General features: G+C 36.5%; 5 protein-coding genes across 5 annotated transcripts; 4 read left to right on the top strand and 1 right to left on the bottom strand.

The window, feature by feature from the left end:
• The first annotated feature begins 6,102 nt into the window (after positions 1 to 6,102).
• On the top strand, positions 6,103 to 7,893 carry LOC120140837 (UDP-glucose 6-dehydrogenase 2-like). The gene has a single exon (XM_039155820.1). The coding sequence runs from the start codon at positions 6,150 to 6,152 to the stop codon at positions 7,587 to 7,589; it is 1,440 nt and encodes a 479-aa protein (XP_039011751.1). The 5' UTR covers positions 6,103 to 6,149; the 3' UTR covers positions 7,590 to 7,893.
• A 2,163-nt stretch (positions 7,894 to 10,056) lies between these two features.
• On the top strand, positions 10,057 to 12,401 carry LOC120140565 (membrane-anchored ubiquitin-fold protein 2-like). The gene is made up of 5 exons (XM_039155531.1): positions 10,057 to 10,338; positions 10,620 to 10,913; positions 11,824 to 11,985; positions 12,129 to 12,219; positions 12,300 to 12,401. Exons 2-4 carry the CDS (start codon positions 10,781 to 10,783, stop codon positions 12,182 to 12,184), a joined length of 351 nt encoding a protein of 116 aa, XP_039011462.1. The 5' UTR covers positions 10,057 to 10,338; positions 10,620 to 10,780; the 3' UTR covers positions 12,185 to 12,219; positions 12,300 to 12,401.
• A 1,518-nt stretch (positions 12,402 to 13,919) lies between these two features.
• Positions 13,920 to 16,035, bottom strand: LOC120140847. The gene is made up of 2 exons (XM_039155844.1): positions 15,984 to 16,035; positions 13,920 to 14,970 (listed from the first exon to the last, which is right to left on the bottom strand). Exon 2 carries the CDS (start codon positions 14,862 to 14,864, stop codon positions 14,058 to 14,060), a length of 807 nt encoding a protein of 268 aa, XP_039011775.1. The 5' UTR covers positions 14,865 to 14,970; positions 15,984 to 16,035; the 3' UTR covers positions 13,920 to 14,057.
• A 2,711-nt stretch (positions 16,036 to 18,746) lies between these two features.
• LOC120140686 (phosphatidylinositol 3,4,5-trisphosphate 3-phosphatase and protein-tyrosine-phosphatase PTEN1-like) lies at positions 18,747 to 19,908 on the top strand. Its single transcript, XM_039155658.1, has 4 exons — positions 18,747 to 18,803; positions 18,932 to 19,421; positions 19,556 to 19,657; positions 19,735 to 19,908. The coding sequence occupies exons 2-4, from the start codon at positions 19,353 to 19,355 to the stop codon at positions 19,885 to 19,887; spliced, it is 324 nt and encodes a 107-aa protein (XP_039011589.1). The 5' UTR covers positions 18,747 to 18,803; positions 18,932 to 19,352; the 3' UTR covers positions 19,888 to 19,908.
• Positions 19,909 to 20,384: 476 nt separating this feature from the next.
• On the top strand, positions 20,385 to 23,371 carry LOC120140618 (chorismate mutase 1, chloroplastic-like). The gene is made up of 6 exons (XM_039155584.1): positions 20,385 to 20,650; positions 21,253 to 21,478; positions 21,570 to 21,656; positions 22,375 to 22,518; positions 22,683 to 22,775; positions 22,868 to 23,371. Exons 1-6 carry the CDS (start codon positions 20,463 to 20,465, stop codon positions 23,102 to 23,104), a joined length of 975 nt encoding a protein of 324 aa, XP_039011515.1. The 5' UTR covers positions 20,385 to 20,462; the 3' UTR covers positions 23,105 to 23,371.
• The last annotated feature ends 648 nt before the right edge of the window (positions 23,372 to 24,019 follow it).

Raw genomic sequence — 24,019 nt, 5'->3', positions numbered from 1 at the left:
ACTAAGACATGAGTTGTAACATATAATTATTTTCCAAATTCATGAATGTGTGATATTTTATTTAATGATGTTCCTCGATCTTCGAATGGCTTGCACTTTTATGAAATCTGGATATTTTTTTGACCATTTATCTTATCTAGAAGATTTTACTGCATGTAATCACTCAAGGGAAAAAAGGCAACATATGATAAACCGTGAGTCTGAACTCTTTCTTGTTTAATGATTTGAGGGAAATACATTTATTGCTTGGTGCCAGCCATTTTGTGAAATCATTTTTATAACTTACTAAATTGGTTCATCTAAAATTACTCACATTTCTGTTGTTGTATTGGTTTGATTAAGCAGGTTTCATATTGTTCTTTTCTCTCTCCCTCCTGTCAATTGGCCTTTTGTTTATGGATTCTCAGTATGCACCTAGGTTTTTGGTTCTCTAATTTCTTAGCACTTTGACTGCAATCTTTGACTAACTGTTCTCTGTAGGCAGCAATGTGCTCCATACGGATCATAAAGAAAGTTCCGGACCTGACTGAAAACTTTATGTATATGCTTCACTACTTAAAGAAAAACATCATGGAGTCCTAGTAACTGGAGTTCAACTTTGTACAGATCTTTGCAAAGTCAGTTCTGAAGCCCTTGAATATTTTAGAGAGGTAATTGGTTATGGCTTTTTTAACATTTTTTTCATTTCAATGTAACTCTCTACCTAACAAGAGTTGTGACTATGAAAAGAAGCTGTAATGAGTAGAATTTATTTTGAATATTGATTTCCTCGCTTCCTGATAATATTATATTATTATTTTCTATACATGTGAAAATATAATAGCTTCTTTTATCATCAATGTAGAACTGTATTGAAGGTTTGGTCAAAACTCTGAGGGATATCGCAAACAGTCCCTATTCACCTGAGTATGACATACAAAGTTTGAATCTTTATTTGGCACCTGTATGTATGATGATCAACCATTTATACTCGCAACTTGATGTGAAATGTAACTTAAGCATGTATGTTCGAGTTTCGTAGACTTGTATCACGTTGTTTCATAAAATGGAAGGTCAATTTGAACATATTGATAGAAGGAGATTATTTCTCTTTGCAATATTTTATTAATAATCCCCCTTTATTTTGTATTTTACATTCTTTATATTTCAGCCTGCAAAGTGGTCCTTCAATTCACATACAGTTTTAAAGAACAATTAGCAGGCACCAAGGTACGCTGCACTCACTTTTCTTGTCAAACAGAATTATTATTCCTTGAAAACAGGATATTTTATTTGCATCTATCCATCTTGTTGGTTTTCTGCAATGTTAAGACTTGGAGTCTAAGTGAGATCATTAGTCTATTTATGTTTCTTAACATCAATTTTGTTTTTTATACTATCAATATTACTTGTTACTTTAAGTGATTAGTTAAAGTAGCCTTAACTAAGGATATATAACCTCTGAGTTACTTTATTTCCTTTGTTTACTTCATTTGAAATGCGCGTTTTTTGTGCTGCTCTTTAACTGAAACAATGAGGTATATAAGAGAAGATTTATAAACTCGATCACCCATATATATGGACAGAGTAAGAGAAATTGATTGTGGATAAAACTTTAGAAATTTAATCCACAATCCATAAGCAAAATCATCAGAATGTCCACGTGACGTATTTGCTCTGACGCCGGATCAAATTATCGTTGGGAGGATTCCAGTCCGTTCTTGCCGTCGAAACCCTATGATGACCCGAAAGGAACTCCTATTGCTCCATACCCTTCCATGGTCGATCTCCTACTTCAAGGTAATAATCTCTGAATTTTTCCGCCGCTATATTTTTATTTTGTACTCTCAAATTTCATAGATCGTACGCAGGATGTTCGAAGATTATTGAGAACGATGATAGAGAAGTGGATAAATACCCGATGTTTAGAACCGGATTGGGGAAATCTATGGCGTTGAAAGAATCTTCAATTGCAAAAGCATTATCTATCCTCGATGAAGAAGACGGTGCCTCTACTGTTACTCCAAGTAAACGCTTCTCTTTTTTACTTTGATTTTTTTGTTTACTGTTTGATTCAATTCCCAAGCCACCTCCAATCAAGTTACATACTGTAGGTGGAAGGTCGTTATCTGTTTCAAGTGAAGCATTTAAGCGTGCAAGGAGTCTTCTTGGTGAACCGGAGCTAGGGGATTTATTTGGTGAAATGGATGAAGATGTTCTCCATATACAGTTTACAGGGAGGAAAAACCTAACGATGCTTCATCAAACAAGGAAAACTATTTTTTTTAATTTAAAGTGAAAGAACCTAGATTAAATTCTAGAGAACAATGTCAAACTACATTACATTTAATTTTAGTGTTTATAAATTTTAATTTATTTTGTTGTTAAGTATTTTTCGACATAATTTGTATCTTAATTAAAATTTATGGTTGTTGTTAATTAGATTACATGATATTAAATTTAGGTGATGTATAGCAAAAATGGAATATGCAAAATCAATTAATATTATCTAAAGAACGGTCATTAGCGGCGTTTGTATCAAAAAACGCCGCTATAGATCTAACATTTTGTGGCGTTTGTTCCAAAAACGCCGCTATAAATCTCGACCTATTGCGGCGTTTGTTCCAAAAACGTCGCTATAGATCTCGACCTATTGCGGCGTTTGTTCCAAAAACACCGCTTTAGATCTCGACCTATTGAGGCGTTTGTCCCAAAAACGCCGCTATAGATCTCGACCTATTGAGGCGTTTGTCCCAAAAACGCCGCTATAGATCTCGACCTATTGCGGCGTTTTTTATTCACAAACGCCGCTAACTTTAGCGGCGCTGGTTTCGCTGGCGCTTCTTGCGGCGTTTTTACTATTGCCATGAGTGCTTTTAGCGGCGCTTAAAAACACCGCTATAGGACTAAAAAAACGTCGCAATAGATCAATATTGTTGTAGTGATTATCCTACTTATCCTGACTGGATATATATATATATATATTATGTATTACAATTGACATAACATATTTTACTCTATACATACAAATGGATGTCGCCTTTATTGCGTTTTTACTGAAATATCACCCGTACCACTAATAATTACATGTTAGACAAATTTACCCCTAATATTATCGATCTAGTATCCTTTTTGACATGGTGGTAATAAAGAGCGGATCGTCATCCGTGCCTTCGAGGGGTTTTGTCCAACCTAGCACCACGCAAGGAAAAACACGGATTGTTATCTGTGACTTCGTGGGGTTATATCCAAGCTGACACCACATAAGGAAATGTGCGGATGGCGATCTGCGCCTTCGTGGGATTTCTGACACGTACGGAAGGCGCAGATCATGATCCGCTCCGTTCCTTCGATACCCCAACCGTTGATAGTACATAAAACGATACACTATCAATGCATCACATTTTGATGATTATAATCATATTTGAAAATCATTGGTAATTGTCTGATTCTGATTGTTGAATTATTGGCATTTCTTGATATGCTTATGCATGTTTGGAAATTAGGTTGTCGCAAGGTTATAGTTGAAACCTAACGTTGAGGTGGTTAAACTTTTATCTACGACGACAACTATAGGCATGGAGAACACAATCGTAGATATGATTAAGAAGCTCCTTAACCAAGAATGAAAAATGAGAAGCAAACTCGGTGGCGGATTGCTAGCAGGAATGGCTCGAGGACAACCTATTGGAGTACGAACATTTGTTCACCCATCAGATGAAGCTGCTGGTCTACTTTCACAAGAAGTTACTGAAAGCTGAAATATTTGCTAGTAATTTAAGTGCAATAAAACCCTTTTTCTTTCTCATTAATTATACCTAAAATGTCTTCAATTGCAATAAAAACATTTTTCCCGAGTCCTCAAGCAAAGTTCATTCTTGGCTTTGAAGGCTTCATATTCATACTCTTTCCCACCAGAAAATTATGCCACAGTCATTGATTCATGGCCTTAATGCACATGGAAATCATTTCAAATAGTAATAATGACAACAACAACAACAATATTTGTAAAATAAATTATAAAAATCTAGGAATAAAAATATTTATAAATGATGCAATTTTGGCTCTGGGTTTATTAAATATATAAAAGAATTAAGTTAGAAACTAAATGTGATCAAAACTAGAAAAAAAAGAAAAAGTTTACATTGGCTTTCAAGTTATAATATGTACTTACTATAATATAATAATAACTTTATACTATTATTTTTAATTTATTCGTAATTATTTTAAATAAAAATTATTATTAACAAGTAGTAATTTAAATTTCATTTAATCAAATAAAAAGTTCATTCATAAAAAGATATAAGTTTATATAAAATATGAACATTTAATGCATCGACAATATATAATTCTATACATTTGTTAATATAATAAATCATCAAGAAAAAATGAAATAAATTTAATTTTAAAGTTTTAAAATAACATATAATATTGTTCACTAATAATACATAAAATTACACAAAATCAATACATCAAATATTAATCCATATATTATCTTTCATACTTCTTCGTTGTGCACATATAATAACCCAAGATGCAAAAACCATTTGCTTTTGTTTTAATTTCTTAGTTTATGATAAGAAATTAAATAAAAAAAATCATATAATTAAGTAGTAGTTCATATTTTTTATATTATAAATAAAAAATTTCTACTTATATTTGTATGAAATTTTAAATAACTTTTACGCTCCTCCTAATTCGTTGACTTTTATATAAAATTTACATAAATCTTGCATGTTAGGTTTTAAGTAAACTAAAATTACTTATTCGAAGCCTTAATTTAATATTCATTTCCAATTTTAGGAAAATTACATTTTGTCATGTTATAATAATAAAAGATTGGGTTGCCTGCAGCATCAAGGAAGGTCTCCATGTTATTCGAGTCCAGAACAGATTATGCCTTGCTGTTAAAAAAGAACCGCGTTGAGAATATTTAAATAGATGTTAAATGCGTCACCGTTTTCACTTGCCACCCAATTCCCATTGACACTACTGTCCGTCGGCAGTCACGTGACGTATTCACCCTCCGTTCTTTTATAGCTTGCTTATGGAATTATGGGAAAACGACAAGGGTAAAACCGAAACAACGCTGAGTATAAATATCCCCGCTGATTTTTCATATCGTCGTGGAAGCTAAACGAATCTCTTCTTCTTCTTCTTCTTCTTCTTCTTCTTCTTCTTCTTCTTCTTCTTCTTCTTCTCTGAATTCCTGGGTCTTTATTTAAGAAAAACATCTTTTGAGGTAAAGTAATACTAAATTATTCCATTTTATTTTCTTTATATTTATTGATTTGATCTGAATTAGCTTCATTTCGTGGGTAGTGTGTTTTTCTTGCTTCGTTTTCTGCTTCAGTGAATGAGTTCCCCCCCCCCCCCGAGTTGTCGGTTCTTGATCTGAGTTTCAATTTTCCGTCTCTTTTACGTTGGTTTTCCATGAATTCAAATGGGTAGTTTTTTTTCCTTTTTAAGTTGGCATTGCTTTGATTGTTAACTGGCTTACAGTTTGACTCCTTTTCAGATGTAGTTCTTGATCCAAGTCTCTATTTGACCAGATTCAAATTTGCTTTCTTTTCCCCCCCATGAAGTGAAGTAAATAGTTTCGAATTTCGTAAAGCTTGGTTTGACCAAACAAATCTGTCTGTCTAGTTCCGACTCCTGGTTGATCTGTAAATTATGTTAACATTTTGCTTAATAAACTTGAATGGGAACTTTGAATTCAAGCTGATTTTTACGGATCTGAATTGAATTGTATTGATTTCATTAGTTTCTATTTAAGTTTTCTGGATCTATTGTTTTACTGATCTGTTGGTTGAAATGTTACTAGAGATAGGCGTCGGTGCTTCGATGCCTTGGTCAGATCTGATGGCATATTCTTCTCTATTTATTGTTTTATACGTTATGTTCAAGTAGTAGTACATTTTATTATATGTTCAACTTTTGTATTGTATAGGAGCTATGTGGCTCATTTTATTATTAGGCTCATAGATGCATACTAGTATCCAACACTTATCTTGAGTCCAAGTTGTCATATGGATCTTATTGTTTTCAAGATGAAATGAGTTGTTAGGTTTCTTCAAAGTTTTCGATTCGGGTGGATCTAGGAATGGTTTTTGCTATTATGTTATTTGAATAGTTGCTTCTCTTCTTTTAGGTTGTGGTATACAAAGAAAATGAAGATCTGTTGCATTGGAGCTGGTTATGTTGGTGGGCCTACAATGGCCGTGATTGCACTTAAATGTCCGGATATTGAAGTGGCTGTTGTCGATATCTCTGTGCCTCGAATTGCTGCCTGGAACAGTGACCAGCTCCCTATCTATGAGCCTGGTCTTGACGATGTTGTGAAACAATGTCGTGGCAAGAACCTTTTCTTCAGCACTGATGTAGAGAAACATGTGCATGAGGCTGATATCGTCTTTGTTTCTGTCAACACTCCCACCAAGACTAGGGGCCTAGGAGCTGGCAAAGCTGCAGACCTTACATATTGGGAAAGTGCTGCGCGCATGATCGCGGACGTATCGAAATCTGACAAGATTGTCGTGGAGAAATCGACAGTCCCTGTCAAAACTGCTGAGGCAATTGAAAAGATTCTCACCCATAACAGCAAGGGAATCAAATTCCAAATCCTTTCGAACCCAGAATTTCTTGCTGAAGGAACTGCAATTCAAGATCTTTTCAACCCCGATCGTGTTCTTATTGGAGGGCGGGAAACCCCAGAAGGCAATAAAGCTGTCCAAGCATTGAAGGCTGTTTATGCATATTGGGTCCCTGAAGAGAGAATTCTTACCACCAATCTTTGGTCTGCAGAGCTTTCCAAGCTTGCTGCCAATGCTTTCTTGGCTCAGAGGATCTCATCGGTAAATGCCATGTCTGCTCTTTGTGAGGCAACTGGGGCTGATGTTACGCAGGTCTCCTATGCTGTTGGTAAGGACACGAGGATTGGACCCAAATTTTTGAATGCTAGTGTTGGTTTCGGCGGATCCTGCTTCCAGAAGGATATTCTAAATCTGGTTTACATCTGTGAGTGCAATGGCCTTCCTGAGGTGGCAGAGTACTGGAAGCAAGTCATTAAAATCAATGACTATCAGAAAAATCGATTTGTTAACCGTGTTGTATCCTCAATGTTCAACACTGTTTCAAACAAGAAGATTGCTATTTTAGGGTTTGCCTTTAAGAAGGATACGGGTGATACTAGGGAGACCCCTGCCATTGATGTATGCAAAGGACTTTTGGGGGACAAAGCTCGGTTGAGCATATATGATCCACAGGTCACCGAGGACCAGGTCCAACGGGATCTTTCCATGAAGAAGTTTGACTGGGATCATCCTCTTCACTTGCAACCCATGAGCCCCACAACCGTTAAGCAGGTCAGCTGTGTCTGGGATGCTTATGAGGCAACCAAGGATGCTCATGGTATTTGCATTCTGACAGAGTGGGATGAGTTTAAGCAACTCGACTTCAAGAGGATATACGACAACATGCAAAAGCCGGCTTTTGTTTTCGATGGAAGGAACATCGTGAACGTGGACCAGCTGAGGGAGATCGGTTTCATAGTGTACTCGATTGGTAAGCCACTGGATGCATGGCTCAAGGACATGCCTGCAGTAGCGTAAATGACATGCACAGGTTGCATGCCTATGATGGATACAAAACGATTACAGTTCGAGTCCAATCTGTTTGATTCTTTCCAGTTGATTTTTTTATGGCGAGGTGTGTTGTACCTTGTTTCCCCCATAGTAAGCCAAGCATAATTGGAATTTTACCGTCATGATGAAGATAAAAGGAGGGCTATGCGTTATGCCTTCAATTCTTCTTGTTTGTTAGGGAACTTCTGTTCTTGTTCATTTAAATTTCTTCCATTTGTAGATTGTTGAAATTGCATAAACGATTTGCGCCTTTAATGGAATTCTTCTATTCTCAAAAGGCAGTACATGCACGGTTTTATTTTTTGTCCTTAAAAACACAGGTTAGCTTTTTTCTTCTTTTATTTTCGTTTATTCAATTACCAGAAAATAAAAAATAAAACATAAAAAAGCATATATATATATATATATCTGTTATTTTCTATTTGCATCATTTATTTTTGAAGTGTTTCACATTTCCTAGTATTCAAAACTTTGTTCTTTAAACTGTTCTTGAATGCTGATTTTTACTTGCTATGCTAGTTTATGGAATTCACTTGATTTTTATTTTTCATTTTTTGGGAGTGAGTAGAGTTTATTTAGAGTATCATACTTTGAGGGTGGTATTCTCATACATGGTTGTCAAATGTGGATACTTTAAAGTAAAATAACGACTCAGATCAAAATAACTTAGCTGACAGTGAAACAAACTTCCGTTCTTGATTAATGGGAACTAAAAGATTAGCAAACGACTTGTTTGACAGGATTGAGAAAAGATCATGGAAGAAGAGCCTGCTAGTGAAGGTAAAGAAATGGCCGACTCATATGTGGCCATTAGAAGATGAAGGTAATGGTTGTTGTGCAGTTGAAAATAATGAGAATCCCAGGATTAAGCAATTTTGTGGTAGATGCACAAAGTTTGCTTTGATTCTTTAAGGTTATGCAAACTAGTGATCCTGCATTTTATTATGCTACTCAGGTCGATGACAGAGATCGTCCAAGTAGTGTTTTTTGGGTCGACACAAGATCGAGAATTGCTTATGATTGTTTCTCTGGTGTTGTATCTTTTGACACCAGTTACCAAGTGAATCAATATAAAATGCCATTTGCTCCTTTCATGGGAGTAAATCACCATAGACAGCCAGTGTTGTTTAGTTGTGCATTACTAGCAGATGAAACCGAATCTACATACATTCATCTGGCTTTTCATGGGAGTTTGACAAATGCATTAACAAGAGTGAGACACCTGAAGAATTGGAATCTGCTTGGCAGTTGCTTCTCGATAGGTACAGTCTTCGAGGAAACGAATATTGGCTTCAATCCCTTTATATCGATTGCAAGTTATGGGTATCGACATATATGAGGGACACGTTTTTTGCTGGCGTGTATTAAACCCAGCAAAGCAAAAGCGTTAGCTCACTATTTGATGTGTAAATGCTGGGACTACCTTACAAGATTTCGTAGAGCAGTATGAACGGGCTCTGGACGGCCGATACAAGGACGCAAGGGCGGAATTTGAAACTTTGTACACTAAACCAGTTCTGAAAACACCACTTCCTGTGGAAAAACAAGCGGTAGAAGTTTACCCGAGAAACTTGTTCTTGGTTTTCCAGGATGAAATTTATGAATCTCTTCTGCTTGCATTGAAATTAAGTCAAGACAATGGATTAGCAAAGACATATGAGGTAGCAAGACTTGAAGAAGAACATAAAGTTTTCTGGTAGGATTGAATGTAGCCGATACAGCCAACCAGATAACTAGTTGCAGTTGCAAGATGTTCGAGTTTGAAGGGATCCTTTGCAGACATGTGATGGCTGTGTTCAAAGCAACAAACATCTTCCTGCTTCCTCAACATTATATTCTAAAGCGATGGACGAAAATCCGAAGGAGGAGGCCAAGTTCGATGCATTACCATCCGTTGGCGATTCTATGATGGGGAAGAATCAGTACAATCTTTTGCTCCAGGAAGCCATAAAATGTGCAGAAGAGGAGATGACATCTGATCACAGTTTTGAGGTAGCAATAGCATTAAACGCCTTAAGGGAGGCTAGAATTAAAATCGTTAGTGCCAAGAAGAATGCCATCATTTTTCAGAAGCTAGACACTGCGTCTGGCACTGACTATGAGGACGATAAAACCGCATGGATAGTTCGGTGGAATGGATAATTCAATCATCTGTATTGCTATAGAAACCCAACACAACCCTTGATATCAAATGAAGATGCAGTAAATAGTTGTCGGTGATTTTGTATTCTGAATCAAAGAGAAAAATGTCAAAGTTCCTTTGCCTTGACATCTTTCATACCTGTTTGTTGTATGATTAATATATCATATTAACGTGCATGTAAATAACATCTTTCAGATAAAAAATCATAGCTCCAAGATGATCGAATATCAAAATCCAACGGTTGTGATGCTGCATGCAAAATCAAAGGTTTAGGGTTGACTTTCATTTTTTTTGGGAGGAAGATAAAGAAAAAGAGTGGAATATGTCCAAACTCCATAGCTTCACGAGAACAAGGCAACAAACGGAAGCATTGACCATAGATTTAGAGAACTCCGAGACGCCCTCATTTGTATAGATTTATTATTTGATCTCTTCTTCATTCTTGATTTATTTATTTGATCAAATAATATAATAATTACAAAGCAGCCCAATCGGCTTTTCTTGTTTTTCTCTTCCTCCAAAGCTTGGATTTTTCAGCCAACAAAAATCAACTCAGATCAGTTCTGGAATCAAGTAAGATAACCCAATAAACTTTTCCACTGCTTTTATGTATTTGTTCGACTTTAGAGTGATCAAGTTTTGGAATTTGGCTGGTTTGGTTCTCTTAACTCTGAGATTTGTTATTCTTTAACTACTGACGGATGCTTTACTTATTTTGTGATTTTGATGTGTGTTTATGTCTTGAACTGTTTAATCTCTCTTGAAGTTGCACCTTTTGAAGTTTCCCTGCATATATGTTTTTAACTTGACTCTGAATCAAGTAATTAAAATTTTCCTTTTTCTGGTATTCGCAGTTTGGGAATTGAAAGGAGATTCGGATTCTGAACAGCAACGAATGCCACATTTTGGTGTATTTACAGCATTCCAGATTGAGGTTTCTGTTTACAGTAAGGTAGAAGGTGACAAGTAAAGATCTTGAGGTGTTGGGATTTTTCAAGTTTCAAGGTTTCTGGAGATGGCTGGTGTTCAAGATCAGTTGGATGTCAAATTTAGATTGACTGATGGGTCAGATATTGGTCCTAAAACCTTTCCTGCTGCTACCAGTATTGCAACCTTGAAAGAAAGTGTTCTTGCACAATGGCCTAAACGTTAGTTTGAAGTTGGACTAAATCCAAAACGTCTTTTGGTTACTGTTTCATTCTTCCATATGGCTCTTGAACTAGAAAGATGGGATCATGCTATTTGTTTGTATTGCTGGTTAAATGTTCAGATAATCGAAACTATGTGAAAAATATTATCTTATGCCTTGCTTCCTTCAGAATCAGGACAAAAATTCGTTGCAGAGGAACTGGAATGTGTTCTTTGATCGGTAAAATGTATTAGCAATGATGATTACTTAATGCTGAATGAGATGCCTGACAATGAAAATATTTCCTAGGGAACCAAAATAACACATGGTTCGGGCCTTTCCCCGGTATACAATGAACAGCAAGGTCAATTTTTTTATGTCACTGAATACTTCTCTTTCTTGTCGCTTAAACCAACAAATTGTACTGGTTTTTAGTTTGCTTCATTTCATCATTGGTGTTTCTATCGGAAATGCTTGTCCATGTTGGATGCCGGGTTTTCAAGCATTTTCGAGGGAGGAACATTTGATTTTCATAATTGAATTGCAAGCCGATATGATCTAGGCTGAAGTTCAAAATTTTATGCTAGTATATCGTTGCTGTCAGTTTGTTTTGCCTTGCATCATTCTTTGCTCAAACTATCCGGTATGACAGTACGTGAAATGCAAGCTGAAATCATTGTTTGAGCTATGTTCTACCGTCTAGCTCTTCTTTCACCTTGCATTTCACGTACTGTAATATCATACCAGATGGTATGGCATATGAGAAAGTCTTAAATTTTAGTTTTTGATTGAATTCCATTGAAATACTATGTATGCTCTTTTATGATTATGGTATTACTGGTATATGACTTCTCTGCTCTTTCATTTTGCTTTCAGTCATGTTAAAGTCAGTTCCGAGAATGTAATCGCACTTATTTAATTTTCTGCAGAGAAGGAGAATGGTCCAAGGACAGTGCAAGATGTTAAGTTAATTAATGCCGGAAAAATATTGGAGAACAAAAAAACCCTGGGGGAGTGCCAAAGTCCTCTTTGTGATATTCCCGGTGGGTTGATGACGATGCATGTCGTCGTTCAACCTCCTTCAGAGGAAGGTACAATTACTATCTCTGGGCCTCCAAACATTATAATCTTAACTTTTTCATATGCAATTTTGAATTTACTTTCTTCTTTAGCCAGTTTTAAGTCGTGCATTTCCTACTACTAAGTAACACTTGTATCCTTCCTTGACAATCAGAAATGAAGGCAACAAATCAAGCACAACAAAACAAATGTGTTTGTGACATATTATAATCCACAGTTTGCCGAGGGTATGACATTATTTTCAGGTTGTTGCCCTTGACTGTTTTTTCGCAGCTAACATAGCCCTCGGTTTTTAAACTAAATTCCATCCCAAAGTTTTCTGTAGATGAGGAGTGCCTGAACTGGCATAGAAAATCAAGTTGGGCACTTTTCCGATTGATGAAGGTGGTCGGCATCTTGTAGATTTTTCATATCAGTCGGTTTTTTTGCTTCCAGTTTATGCCTTATGTGTTAAGCCGATCATCATCCATCCTCTCCGTTTCCTTTTTCTTGTTTTCAAGTTATTGACTCGCGGATTGACCAATTTTGTACAATATCGTCTTCCCGATGATACATATTCATGTCTCATAGTTTGTTACAGTTTCGTAGAATGATTTCTTATTTCAATTAAACAGTAAAATCTCAAAGAAGGGTAATCAAAACTCTTGCTTTTGTAATCCTTAAGATTGTAAAAATGTTGCTTAATTGTGAAATGGTGTTCCGTTATGTATAAGCTTAGATATCTACGTTCCTGCGGATTAAAGAGCTTGATGTCATCGTTTCCGACCAGAGACCATCTCCTTAACAGCTCCGACAGACACTAATCCCGTCGAGGGATGATAAGGTCCTCACATCATCAGATGAGAAGTAACTGGCTGCCTTCCCCATGAGTGATGTGAAGAGAAGAGAAAGTGAAGCCGAGTCACATAACGCTCACCCAAAAGATCATCAAGAACTGCAAATGCTGCTAACAGTTCAGCTCGGCCTGCTTTGATCGGTCCTGCGAAATGTGCAGGGATGATCCTCTAGACTTTCCAGTCCCTTGCAATGCCGTCATTCCAATCCTGAACCTGAATTTTCAGTCCTGAATTCCAGTGCCTTGCTTTGATCGAACCTTTTTGACGGTTTATTTTGTTGTCAACAACAGGTTCATCAATAACTTTCTTCCCTTTGCTTAGAATCTTCACTGCCAATCCAATTTTGGCTGATGCTAAGAGTTACTGTTTGTTGATACACTCTGGTGGCTTTTTCGGAACATATATGACGGCATCCGTAACCAGAAGCGTTCTCGAACGTTTAAGATAGATGGTGACCTCTACATATGGTCCAATCTCTGTTAAGAAAAAGGGCCAAGGGGTAAAGGAAAGCCAGTGATGTTATAGTAAAATCTGTTGACGGAGCCACCACCATCGCTTCCGGCTGCGGTGGTCGTACCACCTGAACCAGCTGAAGCAACCACCATGCTGAAACTCGATCGGAATCTCTTTAAAGATTGGATTCTGGGAAACAGTTGGTTTTGGAGAAGAAACAGCAAAGACTGCCACCATTTTCTTTTTTGGAATCCTTGTTTAGTAACTAGCAGTTTTAACTGGAAACAACAGCCACAAAGTCCTAGCAAGGAGCAGACAAGATGCAGTGGTTGTAATTACAGGACATGGTTCCACACGTGGAGGTTCACTGTCCACTTCTATTATAATGTGGCTCAAATTATTATATATAACATCAAAATTATTTTTATCAAATCATGCTCACCCGGTCTTTAACTAACAGTCATATGCAGAAAAATCATATATTTATAAATATATATCTAATAACAGTCTTTTAACTGTCCAAGTAGTAAGATTTCTCAATGACAATTATTTCAACTGTATATATAAGACCACTTCCTGATGCATCCGAGAACTTCGGTAGACATCTGAAGAGGATAATTCTGGACATACGAATTAAAAAAAAACCACACCAGCTAAAAGTATAAATTGAGAAGCTTTGAGGAAGAAACTGTCGTAAAACTCGGGCACCGGGAAGTCGTCAAATTGGAGAAGCATGATGCCATACGTGCAAACTTATATTCACAATGCTTGCCGAACACGAAATCGAAACTCTCTCAAGTTATGATCTCTTTGACAAGCCACTCTAAACTCGGGTATGCAAAGTACAGAATGATAAATGAAGGGAGAGCAAATATTACAGTAACAAGTATGTACAGTGCCAAGATGGCGGCACTGGCGGGAATCACGTACAGGATGATTAAGAGAAATATGATGACTAATGGGAACTTGGCTACCAGATGCATGAAAATCACCAGAGACTTCCGAAGGTAAGAATATATTCTTTCCGAATTGAAGTAATCGGAGAGATGATTATGATTGTGGTTTGATCCTGATGGCTCGCAATGATGCAGATATTGTCCCCTCCTGTGGTTAATCTGAGTCACTTGGTTCCGCGATGCTGAATTATCGTTCAATGAACAGCCAGGCTGACTATCTTCACAGACGGAAGAATGAGACTTCAGTCTATCACCATTCATGCTTTCAACCATCCAAAGTAGAAAATAGTTCTTCCGAGGGAACTTGAGATTTCCCCTATAAACCAGACGAAATGACAAGAGATTGCACCACGGGCAGGAAACGAAAAGCGGAAGTTGAACTGGTAGAGTCGTAAATTTCACAACAGCTGATTGAAGTCCTAGAATGCAGTTTTTACAAAGGGTATGACCACACCATAAAACGTAGGGCACATTTTCTACGATGTTGAAGGATTCACAGCATATAGGGCATTCTAAACACTCATCCCTGGTAATTACAGAAGAGCTTTCATCGTCTGAACATTCTGATGCAGTATGAGGTAGCTTTAGAAAATCATTTTTTCGTCCAACAGTTCCGGCAACACAGTTGGATGCAAAACTCCACATGTTGATATGAGGAACCCAAGCAAGATTACATAGCCAGCATGATTTTCTAGTAGCAGAAATCGAACCTAGATAGTTATAACATAATCGAAAAATCGATAAGATCCATCTGCAAGTATAAATACAAAGAGTGCTGAAAACCAAGTAAGAATGATAGGCACCTTAGGCAGCAAAGACTTCAGTAAGCATTTCTATTTCAACTGCATGCAACAAGTACAAATGAATAAATCTAACAGTCCTTTTCGAATTAACCCACCATTAATACACATGCATATCATATTACAAATCAAAAGCAGAAACACGAAGATTTGTTCATCCATAGATCTTCAACAAACACACTAGAAATTAAAATTCACAGTGGTTAGTGAGGACCAAAGTGAAAATTTTACCCAAAAAACGGGATGATCGTTTGCCTTCTAAGTAAGATACAAGCCTAATTTGAGTTTGACAATGTATGCAGGATGATCGCTTGCCTTCTAAATAGGAAGAAAACCTAATTCGACGAAATATGCCTTGGTTCTTCTCTATAAAAGGAGAAGACTAGTCCACAAAACGGACTATTTTCAAGCTTTGGGCATTAGATTTGCAGATGCAGCCTTGCAAATTTTCATCGACTCAATCAAGTTCAAATTTCAGCTTATCAAAGCTAATACATGCTAAACCAAAGCTATCATACAACTCCGTTATCAAATCATTCGATTCGATAAACCCGAAGTTTAGCTAAGCTCTTGCAATCTTTCTTGTGAGATAAGAACTAGTAGGTTGAGATTCAAATAACACCCAATTCTTAAGAATGAAAACATATCGTTTCATTTTAAAGCTACTATTGAAAAATGAAAAATATATACACACAATAACGAAATCAACTACAAGTTGAATCAGATATGCAATAAAATGAAAGAACCCAGAAAGGGAAACACTTTATATGATCATATAACAGAAAACCCAGGAAAAAAAAAAGATTTTGTTCTCTTTTAAAAGTTTTACTACTTCGCAAACAACCTATACATCAACTCATACAATACTTGCCCAGAAATAGATACGATATTTACATTTAAACGCATCTTTTAACAGAAAATTGCAAGAAAAAAAAATAAAGAAACTTTGAAGTTGTAATCTTACGGAATACTTTGAATCTTGATTTGGTGATAACAGTAGAGAAGAGCAAAGACTTTCAAAGCTCTTGTTTTCTCTCTGCTTTTAGCTCTTTATATTTATATTTATATTAAAATGAATAATTGATAATATTTTTTTATTTTTATATAATATTATATTAGTTAAACTATACAAATAGTCCCTCATTTTAGGGTCTGTCTGACTTTGATCACCAATTTAAAAATTAAGGGTAGATGATCCTTAACATTATCGGTTTGTTTGGTCTAAGTCCCTCTGCCGTTAGCTCTTAACGAATATGTGACATAGCTGAGGGACTGAAATCGAACGGGAGTTAACGAATAAGAGACTAAAATGGAATGAATCGATAATATTAAGGACTAAAATCGAATGAATCGATAACGTTAGGGATCATTTACCCTTAATTTTTAAATTTGTGATTAAAGTAGATCAGACCAAAATAAGGGGACTACTCGCGTAGTTTACCCTCTTACATTTTATATACTTTTAAATCACATCGTATTTGAGAAACCGGATCGAAACGGCATCGGCAAACATGATAATTATATGGGTAAAATACGCAAATAGAATCCTGATTATGGTTTTTTTTAGTTCTCTTATTATGAAAATTTACAAAATGATCACTCAATATAAAAGACTAACAAATTGGTCCATTGTTGTTAACGAGTTAATCAATATGGTAGTTAATAGAATTGGTATAATGATAAATTTACCCTCCAAATTTTACATTTTACTTTAATTTAGTCTTAAATTTAAAAATTTAATCCTTATAGTTTTGTTAATTAATTTGGGATGATTACAAGGTAGTATATAATCGAAAGAATCTCAATCAAAATTTTACATTTAATTTTAATTTAGTCTTAAATTTATAAATTTAATCCTTATAGTTTTATTAATTAATATGGGATGATTACAAAGTAGTATACAATCGAAATATTCTCAATCATTTGATAATGAACTCTCATATGCTCTCGTAAATGTCGTGCTCAAATCCAAAATCTCTAGGGATAACAATCATCTCTTTAACCACTAAAATCGCTTGTTTCATGTATCCTCACAAATTTTGAATTCAAGTGATCGTATCACCAATGTCACTACAAACCAAACTTTTTATGGACTAATTTATTAATCATGTCAAATATGAGGGTCCTATATTATTTAAAATCATCAAAAGAGTTTACAAAATAAAAATTTCTAATTTAGATATCTGGTTTTCGAAATAAGTTGAATGATCAAAATATGAGGGTTCTATAAATTTAGTGATAATTTATGTAATTTATTAGGACACGGGAAATTGGAGTGAATGAGTATATTTTCTAAAATAAACAAAACCGAACCCAACAGTAAAACAACTTGGAAAATATGTGGAAAAGAGCAGCATCCAAACCGTCGTACAAATTTCAGTTACCCCAACTGTAATTTGGTTGACATGTTTTGACACCTTCTCTGTCTAAATAGCCTGAAAGTGACCAAAGTTATTGCCTGAATTTGCTCCAAATATAGGGTTGAGATATGATGTCAGAGTTTCATCCAAATTTAGAATAAAAAATTACCCAAAAATCCCACTTAACAGTGGGGATGGTAACATGAACAATATGAAAGATGGTCTTCATCATCATCAACATTCATCTCCTGCTTGCCTGCCTGAGCTCCACACTCCCATTCGCCTTTGTGAAGCATTCAAAGCATTTTTTTCTGTGTTTTCCAGATTGTTTGACAAAAGTGGCTTTCAATTGTGGGATTCATAGGAATTGTTTCCCTTCCATTCTCTATTTGAGTCATTAACTCGAGCACTTCATGTTCATCCCCATTGGTACCTTTGCATTCTGAAAGTTGTTGTGTCAGCAAATGGGGTTGAAGTTTTCCAAGGCGGGGCCAGTAAAGGGTGCAACACCACTCCTGTGCATCAGATGTTTTCTTATCTTTCATCAAGTTATTTGATCCGGAGCTTGGTGTCCATGAAAAGAAGGCGAATCAGAGTCGGTGGATACGACCTCGACATGTCTTATATGACCGATCGTGTGTTGGCCATTTCCTTCCCTGCCGAACGTATGCGAGAGGTGCATCGGAATCCTCTATGGCAGGTCAAGTCTGTGCTGGATATGAGACATCAGGGCATTGCGAGGTAAACTATGTTGTTTGGACTCTGGTGTGCTGGAAATGAAAATTCATGCCTGTCTATATCTTGAGTCTGCCTGTCTTAGGTCACTCTACAAGTAGGAAATTACAGAGTAGTCGATCAATGTACCGGTATGTACGGATATGTACCGGAGAAACAGAGATCGTTTTCATCGATCTTCCTGTACCATTCCTTTTACAAGTTTTCTCTCAACAGAAAACTAAAGTAGGATCTAAGATTTCTTTTCCAATTTTTCAGGTCTATAATTTGTGCATAGAAGAAGATTATGATCCGTCACACTTTCATGGTCAAGTCGAGAGGTTCCCTTTCGATGACAATCATGTTCCCCACTTCGAAATGATGAAGAAGTTCTGTGAGAGTGTTCATTCATGGATGTCAAAGACCCTAAGAATATTGCAGTCGTGCATTGCATGGTATGACTTGCAAAATCTTCTTTCTTTTTACTCGAACATTTTCGTATCAGACACATATCCGTATCCAACAGTTATACCTAAATCCAAGTTTTTATATAATGTTCTTGTTTCTAAAGCTCGACGTTCTTCGCCAATTTTGCAGGCAGGCAAAGGTCGAACGGCTTAATGGTATGTGCCTACCTTGTTTACATCAGAATATCAGCTGAGGAAGCACTTCAGTTATACGCCCAAAAGCGGACCACGAACAATGAAGGCGTACATTTTATCGAAGTACTTTGTTGGAATAATAAAGTTCTTATATATATTTCATTGCATTAACATGTTTTCAAAGATTGGTTTTTATATCCATTCACTTAGTTTAAAACTTCGCACTTTTGTTGTAGGTCTCTATTCCAAGCCAACGTCGTTATGTGGGGTATTGGGAAAAGATGCTTTCTTTTCCTAGGGGAATTGGCAACGGACGTCCAGATGTGAACTTGCCTCAACCATGTAGCCGAGAATTGCGTCAAATTCGGCTTTATGCACGGTTAATACTAACTCTGTCTTCTTTGTTGTCTCTGAGCTCCAAGAGGGGAACTCAAAAAGTGCATTAAAGTGTCGTAATATAAGCTGAACTTGGTTTAACATAACTATAACCCTATTCCGCATATCCCGAATCAGATGTACCGCCCACCCGTGGAAGTTGCCAAGAGCTGCTACCGAGAAATCAAGAAAGGATCCAAAGGGAGCTGCAGTCCTTAGTACTTTTTGTCATATGTCGAAGGGGCTGCACCAGAATCGGAAGAAACTCGTCTCATAGTCCAAATGGACACAGAGAGTCCAGTATTATATCAGAAGAACTGTCTTGACTATTGTTTCAAGAAACCTGTGGTAGTAAGTCACCTGCAATGCTTGCATCTATTTACTAACGTGTCTGCTTTGCTATGATGTATTCGAAAAATGCCAAATATTTAAACTACATGCATATGCTTAATGTATGAATACGATCATATGCTCGGATTCAACAGGTTAAGGGAGATGTCCGCATCATATTCTATCGAAAGATGATCGGAGGCCGCTTTTTTTACGCCTGTTTCAACACGGCCTTCATCAAGAACGGCTTGTTACAGGTACGTACCGAGAAATATTCCACAATTCATAAACATATATGCGCCATGAAACTTACTGCATTGTTTAACTTTGTCAGTTCAAGATCAGGGATCTGGACAAAGTTGGGAGGGCAGGCAGATCGATATACGGCCCTGCATTCTGCGTCGAATTGCTTTTCGGTCCGGCAAATCGGAATCTCTCGGGGTCTTTGTCATCTGATTATGAGGATCGAGTAATGAATTTGTTATGAAACCTAAACTCAAAAGATTTGTTTAAAAAGGAAACAGTAAGTGATTGCACATGATGAGTTTATGATTTCTATATTTTTCTGCAGAAACATACATTTTTTAAAGTTTTGTACTCATAGATTTGGAAGAACCTTTATTAGAAAAGAACGTGAGATATATATTAATTGCTCGACATTGTTTCTGGTCCTAAGATGACAACAGAGTGAAAAGTAGCAGGGTTTTTTTCTAAAATTTAAACTTATTAAATAAAAACAGTATAAATATTTAATATTTTAAAATTAAAATATAAGGATTAAATATTAAGTTTTAAAATAATAGGGTCCTATGAAAGATTTAAACTTTTTACTTTTACGGATGAAGCAGCTTGTTTTTTTATGGGTTCTCATTCTCACCAACCTTCCTCTCCACTTCCAGCCACCTAACTCACCTACCCCAAAGAACGCACGAAGCAATCTTTTTTTACTTTTTTTAATTAATTTTTAAAAGTTATATTTATGTGCATATATACTATCCTTCGTGTTTTTGAATTCATTGCTTCAAACTTTTGCATTCCTTAGTGCCTTTCTGTTCAAGATCAATGGAGGCGAAGTTGTTGAGTGTTTCTTCTCCACCATGGTTTGCCGTTAATGGGACCACCAAGTGTTCAAGACCCAGTTTTGTTTTAACTTCACAAACCAGGAAATTCCCCATCTTTAAGCTCCAGGGCCCTGCAAGATTGTCTGAGAAAGCAGTTCAGTCGGCTCATGCTTCCACCAACTCAATTGGGTATGAAACAAAGATCGACCCTTTTGGCTTTTCTTTTGTTCTTTACCCAGAATTTTTTCCTCTGTTCTTTTGCTTTGGTTGTGTATGGAAATGGGTGGCTTTGACTTTTTACTATGGAATTAGCTGACTTTGCTGACTTTATTCTCAATTGGGTTTGTTTCAATTCGTCAGTTTTTATAATTCCATTGTTAAATTTCTTGGATTTTAATTGTTTTTCTGATGTTTGGCAAGAAAATGTTTCCCGGAAAACTCTGCTTTGAGTGCAGCAGCCAACATGTTTTTTGTCTGCTTCTTTGGTTAAATGCATTAATTTCTATACTTCTGAACACCATTCTGCCACATATGCACATCTATGTTATCTATATTCGATTTTTTTTCATTTATTTGTAGGATTACTTGAGATTCATTTCCAGGCATACATTAGATACCAATAATATAAGAAAAATGAAGAGTTGGGAACAACATAGATGCAAATTAATACAAATAATTATATTCTCAAAATTTTCCCTTCTATATGGTGCTTCCATGGTGTGGTAGCTGATTTCGTTATGACATGTGATGGAGGTTTATGTCAACTAAATGTTTTGGTAACATCCCTATAGATCAACGACAACAAGGCTAAGGGTTGATGAGAGCGAGAACTTGACCCTCGAGGCAGTGAGGTACTCCTTAATTCGACAAGAGGACAGCATAATATTTAGCCTTCTAGAGAGAGCTCAATATTGTCATAATGAGAATACATATGACCCTGATGCCTTTTCCATGGAGGGGTTCCAAGGCTCTTTGGTCGAGTACATGCTTAGAGAAACCGAAAAGCTTCATGCTCAGGTATGTCAGACTCAATAAGCATAGAGAGAAAGGGAATAGGTGTGGCAAAATCCACGCTGCTTTGTTGATAAACCCTTTCATTGTCTATTAGGTTGGCAGATACATGAGCCCAGACGAGCATCCATTCTTCGCAGATGAATTACCAGAGCCCTTGTTGCCACCTATGAAATACCCTCAGGTAAAATGATAGGAGGCATTACGTTTTATCGCTATTTTGCAGTGGCATTGGACTTATGTTCATTGCTCCCTTGGTCCGCATTCTCACTAATACATGAAGTATTCTGTTAATTGTGTTTTTTATCGGAACTTTTAAGTATTCGTCACTGCCATCACTCTAGTTGTACAGAATGGAGTCCGTCAGGTCAGTCATAGATTCATATCTGAAAAGCGTAAAATGATATCACGGGAAAATATAGTCATCGGCTGGGAAATTGGTATTAAGTAGCCTCTTGAAGGACTTTGTGGAGTATTCCATGACCCTTCTTCCTTGTTAGTGTAAGTGTCGGATATAAATGTGTCCGACATAGGCGTGTTCAATACATTTTGAAGTTTTTCCATATTTGGAGGGTCGTGTCTCATACTCGTTTTTTGAGTATGCATCAAAAGCAGGTACTTTTGAAGCAACATATCTCTTCATACTATCTTTTGGTGATGAATGATGATCTTGATGGCATCATGAGAATACAGGATTTAAATTGTTATGCCGAGTAATGGTATAATCTGATCTATTATGATACTGTATGGCATTCTATTCGAAGAATTTAATCCTCTGCACATGATCTGTATCTCTCGTTGTCCATAATATTTATGTATTTTTTGGACATTCCGATTTTTCTGCTGTTGAGTGCTTGGTTTTTAACTTCTTACTGAAGCCTTTTTTTCTGAAAATCAAACAGGTACTACATCCCATTGCTGATACAATCAATATAAATCCGAAAGTGTGGCAAATGTACTTCACAGATATTATTCCAAGATTAGCAAAGGAAGGAGATGACGGCAATTGTGGATCTACCGCCGTTTGTGACACCATGTGTTTGCAGGTAAATATTTAAGACAAGTCTCATGTGCGTTTCGGATTGGTTTTCAGGGCATGTGTGGATAGTACTTGTTGCTCCGATTGGTTCTTCCATCGAGCTGGTGGTTGTATCGAACAACCTGATGTTCTGGAGACTACTGGATTCTTAACATTTATGTGTCATTGCAGGCTCTTTCGAAGAGAATTCATTACGGAAAATTTGTAGCAGAATGTAAATTCCGGACCTCTCCCGATGCTTATCAAGCTGCCATTAGAGAACAGGTATTGTTTATGATACGAGTTTCATTCCCAGAACGGTTCATTCAAGCGTTGATCAGATTCTCTTCACGTTATTTGTTCTTCCATTTTTGCAGGACAGGGATTTGCTGATGAAGTTGCTGACATTTCCCTCGGTCGAAGAATCGATCAAGAAAAGAGTAGAAACGAAAACCAGAACATACGGACAAGTAGTGCAGGGTGATATATGTAAAAACAACCGCGATCCGGTATACAAAATAAACCCAAGCTTGGTAGCCGACTTATATGGCGACTGGATCATGCCGTTGACGAAGGAAGTCCAAGTCGAGTACCTGCTGAGAAGGTTAGACTGATCCGAAGGAATTTAAGCAGTTCAATTTCGCTGTTATGATGAAACAGAAGTATGTGAGAAAGGATTCGGGGATCAAAGTTTATAGGTAATCCAGTTCTCATTGGCTGCGTTCATAAAAATGTTTGATGTCATACTGATGATGTTGTAAATTGCAATGTTTTTATAATAATACAGGTACTGGATATTGTTATAATAATGATGAAAGATCATCCGGTACACGGACGATACTGAGTTGTGTAAACTTTAATTTATAAAAGTCTGTTTATCATTAGAATTCACGAATTAGATTTAGAATCTAAAGTTTAAAGTTTACGGTACAAGAGTTTAAGATTTAGGGTTTATGCTATTAACGGCCTCCTGTGCAGCTGCAGCTGCCATCTCCGTTGGTGGTTCAACAAAAAGCATTTTCCCGATCGGTTTTTCTCGAGTCATTCATAATCTCCATTGAACGCGAAGTTAGCAACATCGGCATTATCCGTTTGTACCGGAAACTCTTAGAGAAGCCAAATAACCAACTTCCTTGATCACATCGTAGTATACCTCCTGCGGCAGCCGCCAGCTCCATTTCCATTCGTCTTAATCTAACATTCTGCTGGTCGCTTCCATTTGGTCTCCCCAAGTGTTTTAACAATTAAGAGATGGAATTCTTTCATGGTATGTCATTAGGGGTAAAGAAATTGTAGGTTTAATTATCCACCCTTAAATATGATGATCCTACACCCATAATAATTATGAACACATGGGAGAGCACAATTTGGCTTTTATTCCCTTGATAATTTTGGGCAAATTAATAATGGTCCCTAGGACGAGCGTTTGATCCAGTCTAGTTAAAAAAATTCGAGTTGAGGAATTCTATTTTATAACTCGAATTTCATTTTTATTCTTTTATTTTTTTATTCCAATTTAAATCATTTTT

The sequence above is a fragment of the Hibiscus syriacus genome, unplaced genomic scaffold, assembly GCF_006381635.1.
Source record: "Hibiscus syriacus cultivar Baekdansim isolate YM2019G1 unplaced genomic scaffold, ASM638163v2 tig00110788_pilon, whole genome shotgun sequence".
In the NCBI taxonomy this organism is placed as follows: domain Eukaryota; kingdom Viridiplantae; phylum Streptophyta; class Magnoliopsida; order Malvales; family Malvaceae; genus Hibiscus; species Hibiscus syriacus.
The sequence above is the reverse complement of the archived record's forward strand: the minus strand, read 5'-3'. Positions and strand labels throughout refer to the sequence as shown.